This window comes from Oncorhynchus mykiss, chromosome Y, assembly GCF_013265735.2.
Source record: "Oncorhynchus mykiss isolate Arlee chromosome Y, USDA_OmykA_1.1, whole genome shotgun sequence".
Lineage (NCBI taxonomy): Eukaryota > Metazoa > Chordata > Actinopteri > Salmoniformes > Salmonidae > Oncorhynchus > Oncorhynchus mykiss.
Window position 1 is genome coordinate 9,173,553 of NC_048593.1, and position 19,443 is coordinate 9,192,995.

Below are 19,443 nucleotides of genomic sequence, written 5' to 3' on the forward strand. Positions count from 1 at the left end.
TTGACAGTTTAAAACTTTCTGAGAAGTAGCCAATATTTACTATTTTACACCATGATTTTAACACATTTTGTAAGAGATTCTCTAAAATTGAAATGCTCCAGGCATTTATATATAAACTCCAGTTGTAATTTATCAAAGCCTTTCCAAAGTCAGCTATGAATAGCAGGCCTGGTTTCCTAGATTTTTAATTGTGTTCTATTGTTACCAGTACTTGCCTTACATTATCTCCAATGTATGGTCCATGTAAAAAAAACTGTATGATTAGAATGAATAATGTCCGACAATACCTTTTACATTTTATGTGCTATACATTTTGCTCAAATTGTTGCATCACAACACTGAAATGTAAAGGGGCCTCCAATTTTCATGGACTGGATTTTTATATTTCCCACTTGGATCCCGTTTCAGTAATAATTAAATCAGACCTCCTTGTTGAGTGTCTGCTAATCTACCTTTTACATAGGAGTGGTTAAAACATGCTGATAACGGTCCTATGTGTATGTCAAAAAAGGTTGGGTACGCCTCAACTGTTATGCCATCCAGCCCCAGAGTTTTCTCGGACTTAAAGGCTTTAATTGTATCAAGAATTTCCTCCTGTAATTTCTCCTCCACATGAGTCTTTCTGTATGGCTGTTAATTTTACATTATTAATAGAAAATCCATACAATTAGCTTTGGTTAGAGGATATTTTATTTATTTATCTAGGCAAGTCACGTAAGAACAAATTCTTATTTACAATGACGGCCTACCCCAGCCAAACCCTAACAAGGACGATGCTGGGCCATTTGTGCACCGCCCTATGGGACTCCCAATCACAGCCAGTGATTTGTTATTACGGTCTGTAGTGACACCTCTAAAACTGAGACACAGTGCCTTAGACCACTGTGCCACTTGGAAGCCCATAGGTTTAAAGTACTTTGCTTCCTCTTTCAAAATATAATTTGGTGAATTGTGGGTGACTCCGTCATTTGTAACAAGTTTCAGAAAATCATTTTTGGTAGCATTTCTATGATGAAGATACAGAAATATTTTGGGTGCATTTTTTCCCCATATTCCATTCAGTTTGCTTCATTTTTTATAACATATTACACTTTATCTTTTTTGAATAAGTTCCTCCATTTCTTTTTGTTTTTCCTGTAACTTATTCTGAGCCTCTATGGTACAGTTTTTATTGCTATCTATCTGTTTTGTTAGACCTTCTACCTTGTTAGTATGGACTCTTTTGACCTAAATTGATTTTGTTTTAGAGATGAGTATTGAATTGCATGGCCTCTAAAGGCACATTTAAAAGTGTCCCAGGAGATTTGCTGTAGCTATGTTATGTTATGAACAATTCTGTTATAAATTCCTCTTCCCTAGTTAATAGGTTTTGATAAAAATGTCCTATATCCTTGCCCACATGGAAATTCAGTAACAGTAATGTATATGCCAATTATCTGATCGTCTGACCGCATTCTATCCATTATAAAAACCTTTTAAACATTTGGTGCCAACGAGAATGACATAAGAAAGAAGTCAAGAACACTGTGTTATCAGTCGGTCGGTCGGTCTCTCTCTCTGCATCTCTGTCTTTCGGTCTCTCCCTCTCTCTCTCTGCATCTCTCTCTCTTCCTCTCTCTCTGTCTCCCTCTCTCTCTTTCTTTCTTTCTTTCTGTCTGAACTCTCCTTCTCTCTCTCCCACACCCATTAATAGACAGTGTGGCCTTGGTGAATGTCCTTGACTAGACACATTCTTCTGACACTCTGACTGCCCCATCCTCTGTGTTGCTAGTCCTCTCCTCCCACATCCTGGCTGGTTTACATCCCTTGCTGGATTATCTGTGACATTGTGGAGCCTGAGTCTCTGATACAGTATGTACTTTTTGTAAGGCCTCCTAGACCTTAAAAAAGCTCTGTTCTTATGCCACTCCTTCTACCTGATGGTTTGAAAAACTTTCTGCATTTACAGTTATTGATCTCATTTAATATTCTGTCTTCATTTTGGAGAATAATAATGATCTTAAATGCAAATATCAGTTACAGTCATTCAGACATACTGCAGGTTTGTCCTGGCTTTTAAAGTGGACAGACACAACCAGCTGACCAATTCACATAGCTTATACAATGGGTCTAGTTTGCAACCCAGACTTTTTCCCCTGACTCTCTGCCAAGTTATTCCACTAACGACGGACTGTTCTTTGATTTATCCCTGTGTGCTCTTCGTCCGGGCGCTGGAAAGTGCCCCGGGGTGGGCCTGTGCCATCATCATTAATAAATAAATGTCCTGGCTGAAACGGTTGGCATGGGCCACCGAGTCGCTCTCTCTGACTCGCTCTCTGTTTACATCCCTGTTAGTGAGCATTTGATCTTTTGTCAAGATAATCCACCTGACAGGTGTGGCATATCAATAAGCTGATTAAACAGCATGATCATTACACAGGTGCACCTTGTGCGGGGACAATAAAAGGCCACTCTAAAATGTGCAGTTTTGTCACAACACAATGACAAATATGTCTCATGCAATTGGCATGCTGACTGTAGGAATGTCCACCAAAGCTGTTGCCAGATAATTTAATGTTAATTTCTCTACCATAAGCAGCCATCAACGTTGTTTTAGAGAATTTGGCAGTACGTCCAACCGGCCTCACAACCGCAGACCACATGTAACCACTCCAGCCCAGAACCTCCACATGTTCTTCACACATCTTCCAGCTTCTTCACCTGCAGGATCGTCAGTGAGGGGAGGGGCTGAGGAGTATTTTTGTCTGTAATAAAGCCCTATTGTGGGGTGAAAACTCATTATGATTGGCTGAGCCAGGCTCCCAAGTGGGTGGGCCTATGCCCTCCTAGGCCCGCCCATGGCTGCCCATCTGCCCAGTAATTTGAAATCCAATGATTAGGGACTAATTTATTTATTTCAGTTGACTGATTTCCTTATATGAACTGTAACTTAGCCAAATCTTTGAAATTGTTACATGTTATTGTATTTTTCAGAATAGATAGCGAGTGACAATGTCTGCACTCAGAATGACCCCATATGGCTACTGGGCTGGACACAGTTAATTAGGGTAATTCCCCATCAGCACTTCTGAGTAATTCATGTCATCTGGAGGAGTTACAAGTGTATGTGTGTGTTCTTGTGAGCGTGAGTGCGTGGTTGTGTCAATCTGGAGGGGTTACAGTGATAACCTTCCCCTGTAACTAGCTCATTAAGCCTCTGTTCCAACCTGTTCCAAACTGAACATGTGTTCTTGTGGCCCAAACAGACAGACACACGCTAACGTGCTGCTGGTAATGATGCTGCCATGGGAAAGGGCACCTTAAAAACTCTATAGACCACCTGCGAGTGCAATGCCCATGGGACAATGTGTGTCTCAAGGCGGGCTGCAGCCTAGACTAGACTAGCACGCCTATCCATCCCAGTGGTTATAACCAGTGTGACAAAAAGGTTGACTTCCTGGGCCTTCAATCTCTCCTCCCTCATCTCCGTCTCTCCTCCCTTCTCTCTGTTCCTCACTATTATTCTACAATGTAGATATGAGTAAAAAATAAAATAAAACCTTGAAGGAGTAGGTGTGTCCAAACTTTTGACTGATATTGTACATTCATTCAGGAAAGAAGGACACCAAGACACACGTTCATGATTCTCCACAACATGAGTTTATTGTGGTTCTTTTTGTAGGTTTCCTTTTTAATAGTTGTGCCCTTTACATCAAATGTCCTATAGGAGGGGAGAGGAGATACTGCACACAAATATCAGAAAAGCACTAAGTAATACTTTCACTTGAAACTAACCGCTACATTAGGTATGAGTTTGGAAAATGAGAGGGAGGATGCAGAGATCACGAGACAATTTTATATCACAAGGCTGCAGACAGTATTAACAATCATCCAAAAGAGAGAAAGATAGAGAGATTACAGGGATTATAGAAAGCAAGGAATACAATAAAGCAGTAGCGTGAGGAAAGGTCAAGAAAGAGTGGTGTGCGTGGTCGGTCGGTCACTATAGTTTGTAGTTGAACGGCAGAATGGTCATGTTTATGGTTAAAGGTTCCTGTTGCAGAGTAGTACAGGACAACTGGATAATTGCGTGGCCATGGAGACAGTAACTAAGTCCCTGCCTCTGGTTGGTTGACTGTACTAATTTGTCTACGTTGTGAGTTTTCACCTAACAGTGACCGTTCGTTCTGAGTAAAGGATGGTTGTATGTTCATGGCATCCAAATAGGCACGGTCATTTGTGGTTGACGTGTGCGGTTGGAGTTTTCTATTGTTCTGTTTATGGCTTCGCGTTACATTTCTTATTATTTGTCCTGGCTTTTAAAGTCTCTCGTTTTTTTGTCTTTCACACCTGGAACTCACACCCAAAACAGTCACTCTCCCTCGTGTTCTACTCTTCTCAAGGCGTGTCTATACAGCGCTTTACTTGACTCATAGCGATTTTGGCAGAGGTACTGCCATATATATTTTTCTACAGACCTGTGGTTGGCCGAGGTTCTATACGTCCTCTTTGTGTAGCTACAGGGCCAAGGACTATGATGGAGCAGATTTAAAGACCTTAAAACGGCCAACATAGTCAGAGGATGGGGCTGCTTGTTTCACTTTTCACTCCATGCCATAATGGTGTAGCACGCAACACCCCAAAGACAACCAACTATTAATGTACCTCCCACTGGGCAAAAACTGGTTGAATCAACATTGTTTCCACAACATTTCAAAAATTAAATTAAATGTGATGACGTTGAATCAATGTGAAAAACTGATTGGATTTGCAAAAAGTAATCAACATAAGCGAATTGACTCTTTTTTACACCCAACTTTTAATCTAAATCTAATCATGTCAACACTTTTTGTTGATTTCATGTTGAATTCACAATAGTTGGACGACTAATCCAAATGTAAATCAAAACTAGACGTTGAACCGACGTCTGTCCCCAGTGGGGTATGTCTTATATTAATTAGCACAGCCTTGCATTGTTATTTTGGCAGTTAAGGGCAGATTTCCCCATCCTTAAAAAGAGAAAAAATACTTGCTATATTTTACATTACTCATGCACATTTCTTTCGGCCAGTCACCCTGCCACAAAGCTATATATAATTATAGTACAGTGTTAAAAAAATAAAAATAAAATAATTCTAAGCTTAGGAACGCTTCACAAGCCGGAACATATTGTGGCACATTCAAGCAGTCGCTAGGGCTCCATTTGTGGTTGACACAAAAGGCTGCAGGACAGACTGAGCAGGAGAGTACAGTACATAGAGTTCTATTGAAATCAGTACAACACAAACGTTAGCAGACCATTTCTGGATCTTTCTGAACGTTACAGATATCATTTTGAAACAGTGCTTTTCAAATTCAATTGGTCAAGAAACATATTTGACATTTGGCCAACAAGTTCTACTTATTTGTAATGCACGTTTGACCTTGCATTAAACAATTCTCCCGCAAGAAGGTCATTATTTTTATACTGAATTGTATACGTTTAAAATGAATAAATAACAACTTTTAAAAACACTGAGATAAAATGTTTAAAATCATGACGCCCATTATTAACTAATGGGCAAAACAATCAACAATATTTTGCGGAAACAGAATGGATACACAACGAATGGATACATCTTTACTAGAATTGTATTGTTCTCAAAATAGTCGCAATGGAATAAGACAGTTAACATGATCCGCAGGCCCCTCAGTGCAGTTGAACTTTAACTTGCTCTATGTATTTCTTCATACTCCATCAATGCAGTGTCAAATGAAACTAGCTCTATACAGATAGAGACAGATATATGATAGTTGGGGACAAACTCGTTTTATTTTATTTTAAGTTTATGCTGCCTTCTATTTGTCCTCAGTGCATCAATCTTTTACATTCAATTCACTTCCTAAGGCAATAACTTAAATGAGTTCTCCTCGATCCTTTGGTGTATGCAGCTGGGTTAAATCAATCTTATATATTAGTTATTTTTATGGACAGAGATGTAATCAGTGGATTGAGACTGCTTGATGACCTATTAAACTATCACACCCAATATCTATGTTGTCAGCATGTACCAGAAGAATTTGGACTTTTAAATTGGTAGTCCCAACCTTGAGGATAAATTAATTTCATCATATCTATTTTTTATTATTGTTAGACCTATTTTTCCCCCAGTATGAACAAGTGTATTCTCATGGATTCTTCTATCTATATGTTACTTGATACATATATAATTGGTGCTCATGGGAAAGAGAGTTTTCTGAATAAATACATCTACGTCAAGAGCACCAATATATACGATGGGACCTTCTCTTCATGTTCTCCACACTGGTTTTAGGTCATATATTTAATACCAGATATTATTATAACATCATTCCTTATTCAAGGTGTTCCACAAAGCTGATGCTAACTTGTGTGAGATAGTTTGTTTGAGTATTGTGGACAATTACATTTGCGGTTGTCATTTCAAACTCAAACATAATTGTAATGTAAGCTATGCATTGTTCATTAATGTTGTTAAAGAGCCTTTGTTTAAATTACGTGTTTACGTGGTTTATACTCTATGTCTACGTCATCCCTCACCCCAACTCAAAGATACCACTAACAACATGATCCACTTGATCACTAGATCTCTCGGTTACTAGATCCTTTGATCAGGAGAGTCCAGAGGGTTGTTCCAATCTAAATTACTACGACCCCTTCCCTCCATCAGTCCCCTCACTCTGAAAGTGCATCTTGGAATGTCAATAGAGTGCACACTCCAGTGAAGGGAGAAATGAAGGGAAGAAGAGACGCATCATTTGGAACGGAACGAGGCCCGGGATCAGGTTCACAGCTCTATCTTGCAGGCGGGGAAGGACTCATCCTGCATGACCACGGTGGAGCTGGAGGCCAGCACCATTATGTTCAGGTCCTGCTGCTTCTCGTGAGTCTCCTGGTACCACTCCCTCATCACCTCTGAGTCATGGGTCGGGATCAGGGTCACCTGCCAACAGGGAAAAGAGGTTAGGGTTTGAATACAATATTTTCAAAAACTCAGAGCTTTGTTTGGTTCCGCTCTAAAAGGCCAATATATACAGGTATATATTATTTTTCCTCTATGTACACTTTTTAAGCCTCGTCTATCGTCTCTATCTTTCTGATACTATGGCATTATAACACAGTTAATTCCGATAGATTTTGACTGTCTCCCTGTACCTGCATGTTGTTTCCCCACGTGGCTTTGCCCTCCAGCAGTGAGTCCAGGACAGCTTTGCTGGGCTCCCGGGCCGTCTGGTCATTGCCACTGACTACATAGTAGGAGGACCTGACCCATTTGAAGAACTCTGCATCCACATTCTTGGCGCTGCAGTGGTTTGGGATGTAAACCAGGTCCATGTATGTGGGAGGGCAGTTGGGTACGGGCATTGCCGCTGCCGCCTTTCCACTACCTGAACCTGAGACAGAGATGTTAGAAAATCAACGTACATCATGGATGAAAGAAATGTGAAACTATACCGAGGCAAATAGCGCTTAAACCTTAAACTTGTTTTTTTTAAATCAGAAAAAGAAGCAAAGGATCTAAACACATGAGCAAGTATGAAAAGATGAGTGATGAGTACCAGGTCTTACCTGATGTGGCACTTTTCACACCCCTTGACGCAGAGGTATTGGTGGCATTTTTGGCATCTTTCCCTTCTCCTGCACTCTTTTTGGGAGAGGCTATTACTTTTGAATCCTTTACTTTTGAGAGCCCAGTCTTTCTGGCCGGAGAGGAGGACTTGGTCTTGGTGAGCTTCTTCTTCTTAGCTTTTTCAACTCCCTCTGCCTTTGAGTCCTTGTCCTTGGTCTGGTTGTTGTCGTCAGGGGGTGGCTTGTCGGCCTCCGGATCCACCATGGTGACATCTGGGTGGGCTGGAGACGGAGCAGAGTCCCTGGGGGCCACGGGAGGAGGATCTGCGTGTCTGTACGTTAGGGTTCTGTCAGTGGGAAGTGTCTCAGAATCATCCTCAGAGTCTATGTTTGCATCTGCGGTAATTGAAGGGCACTCCTCAGTCCCAGGGGGAACATCCGAATCTGTCTGGGACGGGGCAGATTCACTGATGGAGGTTGGTGGAGTCTCTTCACATTGCTTAGCGTGTAGTTTACTGCTGGGGGGTGGAGGTCCTCCATCTGACTTAGCCAGGGGCTTCTCTTCCTCCAGAGGGTTCTCCTCATTCATGAAGTACTCCAGGGGACTGGGGTTTATGAAGGAGGGGGACAGCTCTGTCTTAGGGTGTCGGTATTCACAGGAAGTCACCAAGCATAGGTCAACATCTGTTCTGGAACCAGAAGAAGGGCTCTTCTTGGAGGAGTCTGGATCCTTGGAGCCACCTGCACACTTCTGATAGTCTGAGAGGTTTGAGGAGAGTGGAAGGTAGGATGGGGAGGGAACCTTGGGACTGACAGGGGATTTGGAATCTCCACATTTGAAGGGATTAGTTTCTGCTCCCAGAGACATCTCTGTTTTCTGTGTGAAGCAAACATAGGAGGATGAAGAGGGGATGGCAGGGGATTTGTCCATCTGCTGGGCTAAGACAGGTGACATTTCCCTCATCTGACAAGGTGTAGTGGTCGAGGGGGTGGATTGGGATGCATCTGAAGGGGACACAGAGGTGGCGTGACTTGAGTCATTCTCTTTGAAGAGCATAGGCTTGTCCATAGTGGGTGGGCACTGCTCAGCGGGTCTCAAATCATTGTCCTCTGACGGGCTGTAGTCCACCTCTGTCGGCCCATTCTCCGTGGCGCGCAAGCTGCCTGCATAGGTGTGCTCTGGAGACTGTTTGTTGAAGTCCAGGGCTAATGAGTGGTCAGGGGACTCCTGACCAAATGACATAGTCGAATGTTCCGGGGATTTGGGCTCCTGTACTAGTGTCTTTGATTTGGCCGTCTTTGGTGAGATGTCTGGAGAGATTGACATGGGCCTGGGGCTGTCCCCCTTGGGAGAGATCTCTGCCTCCTGGAAGGGGGTTGGAGTCTGAACCACAGAGACAGACAAGGAGTCCTCCACCTCCGTTGATTGAGGGGAGCCGGCTTCAGCGTGGAGAGCAGGGGAAACGTCATCTGTCGTAGGCTCTGGGAATGAGCTGGTGGCCAGTGAGGTGGTGGAAGCCGAGGCGACGTGTGAAAAAGTGTCCTCTGCTACAGCCTCATCAACAGGGCTGCCCGATTTATCAGACGTGGTTCCCTCTGAGATCGACATTTTACTCTCCTCTTTGAAACCTGCGAAGGGGTTTGTGGATGAGACTGAGTTACTGTCTCTAGCTCCATTTTTCTTCTCATCTTGACTCAAGTGTATTGTTAACATTTGATCTAAATCAAAGTGTGTCTTTCCTCTTACTGGTGGTGGGCTCCTCATTGGGGAGAGCACCTTCTCTACAGGTGAGGTGTGGTCTGGAATTGGGTCATCCATGGGGCTGACCCTGATGGAATCCTCTTTGTCACCCGTAACCTCTACGATTACAGGACCATGGTCATTTGCAGGTGGTATAGAGCCATACTTCTCATCCACAGGAGACTGAAAGTAAGGTGTGTGACCAGAGGAATGAGGTGAGGTGGTTCCTTCCAATGTCTTGTCATCGGGGCTGGTGGAAGACCCTGCTGCTGCCTTTGATGATCCTGAAAGTGTTGTGCACAGCTCAATTGGTACAGCGAATCCAGAGGGGTATGAGTCAAAGGTTCCTTTAGGAGCTGAAGGGGAGCGTATGAGAGGAGAAGTAGTGGAGAGTGCAGAGCTGAGTCTTGCCGAATCAAGACCAAATTTGTCTGACTTGAATCCTTCCTCTTTGTCCTCTTCCAGTGACGATGGTGGAGATATTGTGGACGCAGAAGCGTGGTAGTCCCTGCCTTCAGTGGCATTACTCTTTGAATGGTCTGACTCTGGGCCGTCCTGTAGCGGAGACAGCCTCTTCCTCTCAAAGTCTCCTAACGTGGTTCCTCCAAACCTGGCCATGTCCTGAGAGGGAGAATCCTCTGTCTCATCGTTAGTGGTTTCATCACTCATAATGTCCCTTGGAGTGGACATTTCATCCATTGGAGTAGGCACACTGGAGATCTCAATAGTTGACTGGGTGTGGCCAGATGTAGCAGTGTATGCCTCGTCTCGGTTCTCATCATCTGAGGCTATTTCGTCGTCGTCGGAGCCAGCTGGAAGGGTCTCATCATGAATAGATGCAGCCGGAGAGAGAGGCTCAGATGTTATGTGAGGGTGTGTCACAGACAGACCCAGCTTCTGTACTTCTCTTTCATTTCTGTTATGATCTCTTACATATTGGTCTGCATCCGCACCCTCATCCTCAGAGTCCTTGTCTTCACTATCCTCAGCATGCTTGTCCATTTCCCTTCTCATTGGCTCATGGACCTCTTCTGTCTCTCCCTTCTTTTCATAATCTAGCCCAGTTCCCTCATCTTCAAACTTCTCACTGCCGCTGCCACTCAACTTGCCTTTATGCTCCTGTTCCTCTGGGGTCTCCCTGCTTTCTCCTTCATGCTCAGTGGTTGTGATCCCCTCATCCAGAGACTCTTCTGCTTCAGGAGACTCCTTAGAGTGCAGGAGGGCCTCTCTGTGGACCACCACCGGCTCTTCCTCCTGAACGATCTCCTCTTCTTTGAGCTCCTCAAAGTCCTTGGTGAGGTCCTCTGGAGAAGACATTGTGGCTCTTTCTGTCTCAAGGACCTCCGCAGCACAAGTGGCAGCTACCACTCCTGCTGTGACAGCTGCAGCTCCTGCAGCAGCAGATTTAGCATCCGTGGCTTTGGTGTCCTTCTTGGTGACCTTTGGTTTCCCCTTGGACTTAAAAGGGCTTCCAAAGTCTTTCTTTGTAGTGTCATCTTTTTTCAGAGGTTTTGGTTTTGGTGCAAGTTTTTTCCCTTCACCTAATGCAGATGAAGCATTTTTTACATCCTTGGATGGCTTCTTTATGTCTTTCTTTAGATCTTCTTTCTTTTGCTCCTTTTTCTCTTCCTTCCTTACCTTCATTGGGGAATCTCTCCTGAAATCTTTGTCTTTCTTTAAAATGTGTTTCTTTACCTCTTCTTTGTTTACCTTCTGTTCCTTTTTGGGTGTTTCTTGTTTCTGTTCCTTTTTGGGTGTTTCCTCCTTTTTAGATGTTAGCTTCTCATCTTCCTTCGCTACTTCTTTGTTTACCTCCTTTTCATCATTTTTCTTTTCTACAGACTTCCTGGGTTCTTTCTTGATAATCTTCTCCTTAAGAGCTTTTGGTTTAATTTCAGGTTTCTTCTTTTCTGGAGTTTCATGTGTCGGCTCTGCTTTAGCCTTCACTTCTTTTTCCGGTGCCTTCGCTTTCTCCTTTTTCACCAAAGGTTTCTCTTTTTTCTCAAATTTTTGGATCTTTTCTCGAGCTGATTCTGCGTCTGTCTTTGCCTTCTCTGGAGCTTCCTCCTTTGACTCCTTCTTGAAACTTTTGCTTGGTGATGGCCTTGAGACTGACTTCAGACTCTCCCTGCTGTCAGTTTTATGTTTCAACTTTGCCTGCTTCAAGGCTGGAGCCAAGTTAGAAGATAGCTCTTTCTGAGTGACAACTGGTTGCTTCAAAAAGTCCAAGTGTTTTAGTTTTTCCAAACCTTCAAGAATGTGATACTGAGTGGCATTTCCAGGGAAAAGAACTCGCACTATCTTCTCTGAAGGGTTTGATGGGTGCCACACGATCAATGAAGATATTGAGGTCATGTAAGAGATTGGGAGCTCTGATTCTTTTCCATTGGGCAGAAGAACAGAGGCTTTGTCTTTCTCACTACCTGTCCACTGCTTCATAAAGTGCTGCAGGTCCTTGCTGGTATTTGATGGGCTAAGCACATACATCTCAAGCTTCCCCACACCCATCTTCTGAAACAGAATGATGGGTTCGATTGTGTTCCCGACCGGCCTCTGCAGAGGCTCGGGCCTCAGATTCAGCTTGCTCAGGTAATGGAGAGTTTGTGCCACCTCTTCAATGTTTCTCCTCACCCTGAAGTTGGGTTCAGCAGGCTTCCCTATATTCTCAGGAATGTTCAAGAACACAACTCCAATGTCTGGGGATATGAGGTTCTTCACCCAGTCGCCGGTAGCTTGGGATCCATGGGACTGCTCTTCCTCCAGCTCAGCCATCTTCCTCTGGAGCATGCTGTTGATGCCAGGCAGGTTGTCATCCCCGATGTGGGTCAGGAGGATGGAGTCTACCCGGTCTAGGTGTCTCACCAGCTTCCAGAAGCAGGACTTACGGTCGGAGCCCCCGTTGATAAGCATGTTGAACCCGTTCACCGCAAAGAGGGCTGAGTCGCCGCGGCCGCCGGGGAAGATGTAGCAGCATGGTTTTGAGAGCTTCAGGAAACCACCAGAGGTTGGTGGCTCCAACATGTCAAATGGCGATGGGATTTCTACTGACTCCGACAGGTATTCTGTGAACTCTGAGAGACCTTCCATCTCTGGGAGTATCAAGGGTGAGTTGAGCTTCATGTTGATGAAATCTTGTAGGTTGTGTTTGTCCAGGTTTGAATTTTTCCAGTCGCCTTGCTCAGGGCAGTAGAGGGCTAGGCTTGCTTTGTTTGCTGGGTGAATAGTGATGAGCAATTCACCAATCTGGGGAAGAGAGAGATATTTCCAGACTTGAGATAAAAATCATGACTATTTGATCAAACAGAATATATTTATTAACACAATTATGACAGATAACAGATGACAAATGTATTGTATTGTTTCGGATGTATTGATGAGGGTTGCTCATTGATAGGTCAGTAAACTTCAGCAGATTAAGCATTGTATTACAAACTATACAATTATAATTGTATAGTAATTGTTTAGCAAACAATTTGCTCAATTTGACTCACCTCGGGGTCTGTGAATATATCTATGAAGTTTAAGAAAGAGAATGAGCCGGACTGCAGAATCAGCTCTCCTGTGTCTTCAAAGCATTGTCCTGAAAGCACCAGCAGCTTGTGTCTGGCTGTGTCTGAGATCATTTGACAAACCTAGGCAGAAAAAAGGCATCAAACATGTCAGAAAGACATATGTTTCATTGGAGTTTCAGTGCAATTGTGACATGAATCTCTTTTGCAATCATAGTTTATGCTACCGCCAAAAACAGGAATAAATACAAGAAGGCCCACTATGACTTCTGCAGAGTCAAACTAGCAAAAGGACAATATAGGAAAAATGTGAAGTCATATTACACAGGCTCTGACGCCGGAGGCATGTGGCAGGGGCTACAATCCATTACGGATTGCAAGGAAGACCCAAACGTGATCTGCCCAACAATGCCTATCTACCAGACAAACTAAATGCATTTAATTTGGACAACAACAATGTTGAGCCGGGCCATCACCGACCCAGAGGATTGGGTGATCTCGCTCTCCGAGGCTGACGTGAGAAGGGTCTTTAATCAGGTCAACACCTGCAAGGCCGCGGGCCCCGACAGTATTCCAGGGTGCATTCTCAGAGCATGCGCAAAACAGCTTGCAGGCATATTCATGGTAATTTTCAACCTCTCCTTGTCCTAGTCTGTAATCCCCATGTTTTAAGATGGCCACAATCATTCCTGTTCCTAAGAACTCTAAGGCTTCATGCCACAATGAATACCACCCTGTAGCACTCACTTCTGTAATCAAGTGCTTTGAGAGGCTGGTTATGACACACATTAACTCCTCCATTCCAGCCACACTAGACCCACTCCAATTTGCATACCGCCACAACAAATCCATAGACGGCACAATCTCAATTGCACTCCACACTGCCCTCACCCATCTAGATAAGAGGAATACCTATGTGAGAATGCTGTTCCTTGACTACAGCTCAGCGTTCAACACCATTGTCCCCTCCAAGCTCGGCACCAAGCTTTGGACTCTGGGTCTGAACACCTCCCTCTGCAACTGGATCCTGGACTTCCTGACGGGCTGACCCCAGGTGGTGAGGGTAGGCAACATCAACTCCACCACGTTGACCCTTAACACAGGGGCCCCCACTGTTCACCCACAACTGTGTGGCCACGCACAACTCCAAAACCATTATCAAGTTCGCTGACGACACGAAGTTGGTAGACCTGATCACCGGCAACGATGAGTCAGCCTACAGGGAGGAGGTCAGTGACCTTGCAGTGTGGTGCCGGAGCAACAACCTCTCCCTCAACATCAGCAAGACCAAGGAGCTGACCTTGGACTACAGGAAATGGTGGGGCGAGCATGCCCCATCCACATTGAAGGGGCGTCAGTGGAGCAGGTAGACAGCTTCAACTTCCTTGATGTCCAAATCACTAAAGACTTAAAATGGTCAAAACACACACGCACAGTCATGAAGAAGACTTGAAAAAGTTTGTCATGGGACCTCAAATCCTGAAAAGTTTCTACAGCTGTACCTTGAGAGTACATTGACTGGTTGCATCACTGCTTGGTATGGCAATAACACTGCCCTCAATCGCATGGCACTACAGAGGATTGTGCGGACAGCCTAGTACATCACTAGGGCTGTGCTCCCTGCCATCCAGGACCTCTATATCAGGTGGTGTGAAAAGACGGCCCGGAAAATCGTCAAAGACTCCAACCACAAGCCATGGACTATTTTCTCTGCTGCTGCATGGCAAGAGGTACCAGTGCATCAACTCTGACACCAACAGGCTCTTGAACAGCTTCTATCCCCAAGCAATACGACTGACGGACAGGACATGTCCCCCAAATTCTGAAATTGCATTTTTGTCCTCCTCAGTTTTATCATTGGAATGTCATACAAAACAAGGCAGCGGTGGGGTAGGCTGTTTATCCAACTGGATTTAGGGCCACTCTCACAGCGGGCTGATGGGCTGTGTGAAGGCAAAACTTCTGGAAGGCTGGCTGCACCAGCACGGGAGAGTTGAGCATAGTTCAGTGTATGTGTTGCGCTCGTTCACCGGCTTGTAAAATAAATAGAAACTGGCTACTCTTTAGTTGACTGATGTAGCTGGCAAGGTAACTGCTGTTTAACTAAACAGAAAAAAAACTAAACTAGTGTTTATTCGCAGTGCTGAGCTAGTATTGTAACCTGCAAGTAAAGTTAGCTAATGTTTCATACCCTCTCGACTGAGGTGAATAAATAGGTGAATGAATAAGCTATGCTAGTGAGTAGCTATCACAGCCTGATCAACTCTAGCCTCTAGTTATCTGTCAGATAGTAATAATAGCCACCTCATATTGCTATCTAACAGCAGATGTTTGTATGGACATGTTTTGTAGCCTTTGTTTTGTCACATTTCAGAAGTAAATGAACTTGGCAAGCTTTCGCCAGTTGATGTACCATTAGAGAGAGCGCTGGCTAAAAGTTGGCTTACATTAGCTATTATTTCTGCCTCAATCAAACTAAACCTGAATCAAACGATGAAACTAGAAGCCAAATTATTGAAGATTGATATTCTGACCTTTTAATCAGTGCAATGTGATTTGTATTAGTCAGTATATAAAATGTGCATTGTTGATCTGTCAGTTTCCCAAGCTAATTCCCTACTTTTCACAATGGCACAGTAATAAACAGCAATAACATTACAGGCTTCACTGTCATGGTGCACAGTAGAGGTCACGCCCACACCTGCTGGCTTTCTGTCCGACTGTCACGTTCGTTGGAATGATGAGACCAAGGTGCAGCGTGGTATGCGTACATTCTCTATTTATTATATGAGCGCCGAACAAAAACAATAAAGAACACCCGAACCGTGCCGCTACTGAAGTGCACAACGACAACTTACTGTAGACAAGAACCCACAAACACCAAAGGGAAATGGCTACTTAAACATGATCCCCAATCAGAGACAACGATAAACAGCTGCCTCTGATTGGGAACCATATCAGGCCACCATAAACATACAAATACCTAGACCTACAAAACCCTAGACATACAAAAACACTAGACAATACAAAACTCCTAGACAATACAAAACCCCTAGACAATACAAAACTAGCGTATCCACCCTAGTATCCACCAAAATAAAAAAAAATCTGAGATATCTCAGATCAGGGCGTGACACCGACTCCCACCTGCAACCGCAAGAACTGGTCCCAAACCCAACCGCAGTCCCACAATGTTATTTTAGGTGTACACTACCGTTCAAAAGTTTGGGGTCACTTAGAAATGTCCTTGTTTTTGAAAGAAAAGCACATTTTTTGTCCATTGAAAATAACACAGTATAGACATTGTTAATGTTTTAAATGACTATTGTAGCTGGAAACGGCATATTTTTTATGGAATATCTACATAGGCATACAGAGGCCCATTTTCAGCAAACATCACTCCTGTGTTCCAATGGCACGTAGTGTTAGCTAATCCCAATGTATCATTTTAAAGGGCTAATTGATCATTAGAAAACCCTTTTGCAATTATGTTAGCACAGGTGAAAACTGTTGTTCTGATTAAAGAAGCAATAAAACTGGCCTTCTTTAGACTAGTTGAGTATCTGGAGCATCAGCATTTCAGGCTCAAAATGTCCAGAAACAAATAACTTTCTTCTGGAACTCATCAGTCTATTCTTGTTCTGAGAAATGAAGGCTATTCCATGCGAGAAATTGCCAAAAAACTGAAGATCCCGTACAACGATGTGTACTACTCCTTTCACAGAACAGCGCAAACTAGCTCTAACCAGAATAGAAAGAGGAGATGGTGACAAGGGTCCCAGCAGGATCAGATGGTGATAGGGGTCCCAGCAGGGTCAGACAGCCAGGGAAGACCAGTGTACGGAGCTCAAGTGAATTTTCCATTATATTCAGTGAATGATACAAAGTTCCATCTTGAATTGATGGGTACAGTAGCAGTTTAAGATTAAAGTTACAGCCTGGGACCTGGGAATAATGGTCATTTCAATTATTGAACCATTGATTACATTCATGGATAATACACTGTTCAAAAAATAAAGGGAACACTAAAATAACACATCCTAGATCTGAATGAATGAAATATTCTTATTAAATACTTTTTTCTTTACACAGTTGAATGTGCTGACAACAAAATCACACAAATTATAAATGGAAATCACATTTATCAACCCATGGAGGTCTGGATTTGGAGTCACACTCAAAATTAAAGTGGAAAACCACACTACAGGCTGATCCAACTTTGATGTAATGTTCTTAAAACAAGTCAAAATGAGGCTCAGTAGAGTGTGTGGCCTCCACGTGCCTGTATGACCTCCCTACAACACCTGGGCATGCTCCTGATGAGGTGGCGGATGGTCTCCAGAGGGATCTCCTCCCAGACCTGGACTAAAGCATCCGCCAACTCCTGGACAGTCAGTGGTGCATGGAGCGAGACATGATGTCCCAGATGTGCTCAATTGGATTCAGGTCTGGGGAACAGGCGGGCCAGTCCATAGCATCAACGCCTTCCTCTTGCAGGAACTATTGACACACTCCAGCCACATGAGGTCTAGCATTGTCTTGCATTAGGAGGAACCCAGGGCCAACCACACCAGCATATGGTCTCCCAAGGGGCCTGAGGAGCTCATCTCGGTACCAAATGGCAGTCAGGCTACCTCTGGCGAGCACATGGAGGCCCCCCAAAGAAATGCCACCCCACACCATGACTGACCCACCGCCAAACCGGTCATGCTGGAGGATGTTGCAGGCAGCAGAACGTTCTCCACGGCGTCTCCAGACTCTGTCACGTCTGTCACATGTGCTCAGTGTGAATCAGGTTCTCTCTGGCAAATGCCAAACGTCCTGCACGGTGTTGGGCTGTAAGCACAACCCCCACCTGTGGACGTCGGGCCCTCATACCACCCTCATGGAGTCTGTTTCTGACCATTTGAGCAGACACATGCACATTTGTGGCCTGCTGGAGGTCATTTTGCAGGGCTCTGGCAGTGCTCCTCCTGCTCCTCCTTGCACAAAGGCGGAGGTAGCGGTCCTGCTGCTGGGTTGTTGCCCTCCTACGGCCTCCTCCACATCTCCTGATGTACTGGCCTGTCTCCTGGTAGCGCCTCCATGCTCTGGACACGCTGACAGACACAGCAAACCTTCTTGCCACAGCTCGCATTGATGTGCCATCCTGGATGAGCTGCACTACCTGAGCCACTTGTGTGGGTTGTAGACTCCGTCTCAAGCTACCACTAGAGTGAAAGCACCGCCAGCATTCAAAAGTGACCAAAACATCAGCCAGGAAGCATAGGAACTGAGAAGTGGTCTGTGGTCCCCACCTGCAGAACCACTCCTTTATTGGGGGTGTCTTGCTAATTGCCTATAATTTCCACCTGTTGTCTATTCCATTTGCACAACAGCATGTGAAATGTATTGTCAATCAGTGTTGCTTCCTAAGTGGACAGTTTGATTTCACAGAAGTGTGATTGACTTGGAGTTACATTGTGTTGTTTAAGTGTTCCCTTTATTTTTTTGAGCAGTGTATAATGTATAAATGTACACCAAGGTAATTCTTTGTCATGCCTCATTTTAGTAGGATCAGATGGTGACAGGGGTCTCAGCAGAGTCAGGCAGCCAGGGAAGACCAGTCTGTGAGGTGATTTTTTGCAGATACAATACTTTATTCTCTCTATACAGCAATCACTGTACAAGCCAGATGCTATTTTAAGGCAGTCTGACAAACCTCTAAAGTTGATTTCCAAATGGTATTAAGGGTTGATAGAGGTTTTTCCCGATGACACAAAACATGTCAAACAAAAATTGTGAGGAAGACCTGGGAGACGCTATTGATGATGATGAACGTAGAATGCCCAGTCATGTTCATATAATTTCAGACATAAATTACTGCAGTTTAAGACCAACCATTGAATGTACAATATGCCAGTGAAACTGAATATCATGCACTCAGAAATTGTATTATTCTGCTGGAAGTGTATAACACAAATGGGGACATATTTGCATATGTTGTGGTCTTGAAGGCTGGCTCAATTCTTTAATCTCAGCATGTCTACAGATTCTCCCTTCTCCCTATTTTTGTTTGCATGGAAATGTTGATACTGGAGACTGTTGTCAGAAGAAACTGTGTGACCTATCATTTATGAACTGTCTGTACTGGCAAAGGTTTTAGAAAACCTGATGAACTCACAGTTGAAAGACTTTCTTTGTAGTAACTCAGTTTCTATCTCCATTTCAGTCGGGTTTTCAAAGAATTACCTTGGTGTACATTTATACATTATATTATCCAAGAGAACCCTCAATGGGTTTTACCTTGTTAAATAAAGGTTAAATGAAAAAAAGATATATACAAAATTAATTGGAAGGTTGGTTATCCACCCACAATGTATGGAAGAAATGTCAAGTTATGTACAGTATCACTAGATTTGTTTTAAGATTAAGGGTATACTGTGCAACTTTCATAAGATCTGGATGTCATATATGGAATACTGTATGACAAAAGGAGTCTATATTGAAAACATGCCCACGTCAGGGGAGATTTAGGCAATTCCTAGTTGCTGGGCTGCTCAGTCCTGGCCCTGGGGGTCTGCTGTACTGCTGTCACTCTGGCTTAGCACACCTGAAACCAATAATGAATGTTTCACTAAGATTCT

General features: G+C 43.8%; 1 protein-coding gene across 1 annotated transcript in view; it reads right to left on the reverse strand.

The window, feature by feature from the left end:
• Positions 1-3,616: 3,616 nt before the first annotated feature.
• LOC110509597 (microtubule-associated protein 1B) overlaps positions 3,617-19,443 on the reverse strand; it is a 64,378-nt gene continuing 48,551 nt past the window's right edge. Inside the window, exons 4-7 of the mRNA XM_021590583.2 lie at positions 12,800-12,940; positions 7,568-12,551; positions 7,154-7,392; positions 3,617-6,941 (exon numbers count right to left, since the gene is read on the reverse strand). Of these exons, the coding sequence (XP_021446258.1) occupies positions 6,786-6,941; positions 7,154-7,392; positions 7,568-12,551; positions 12,800-12,940 (5,520 nt within the window). The 3' untranslated portion in view covers positions 3,617-6,785. The remainder of the gene's footprint in view (positions 6,942-7,153; positions 7,393-7,567; positions 12,552-12,799; positions 12,941-19,443) is intronic.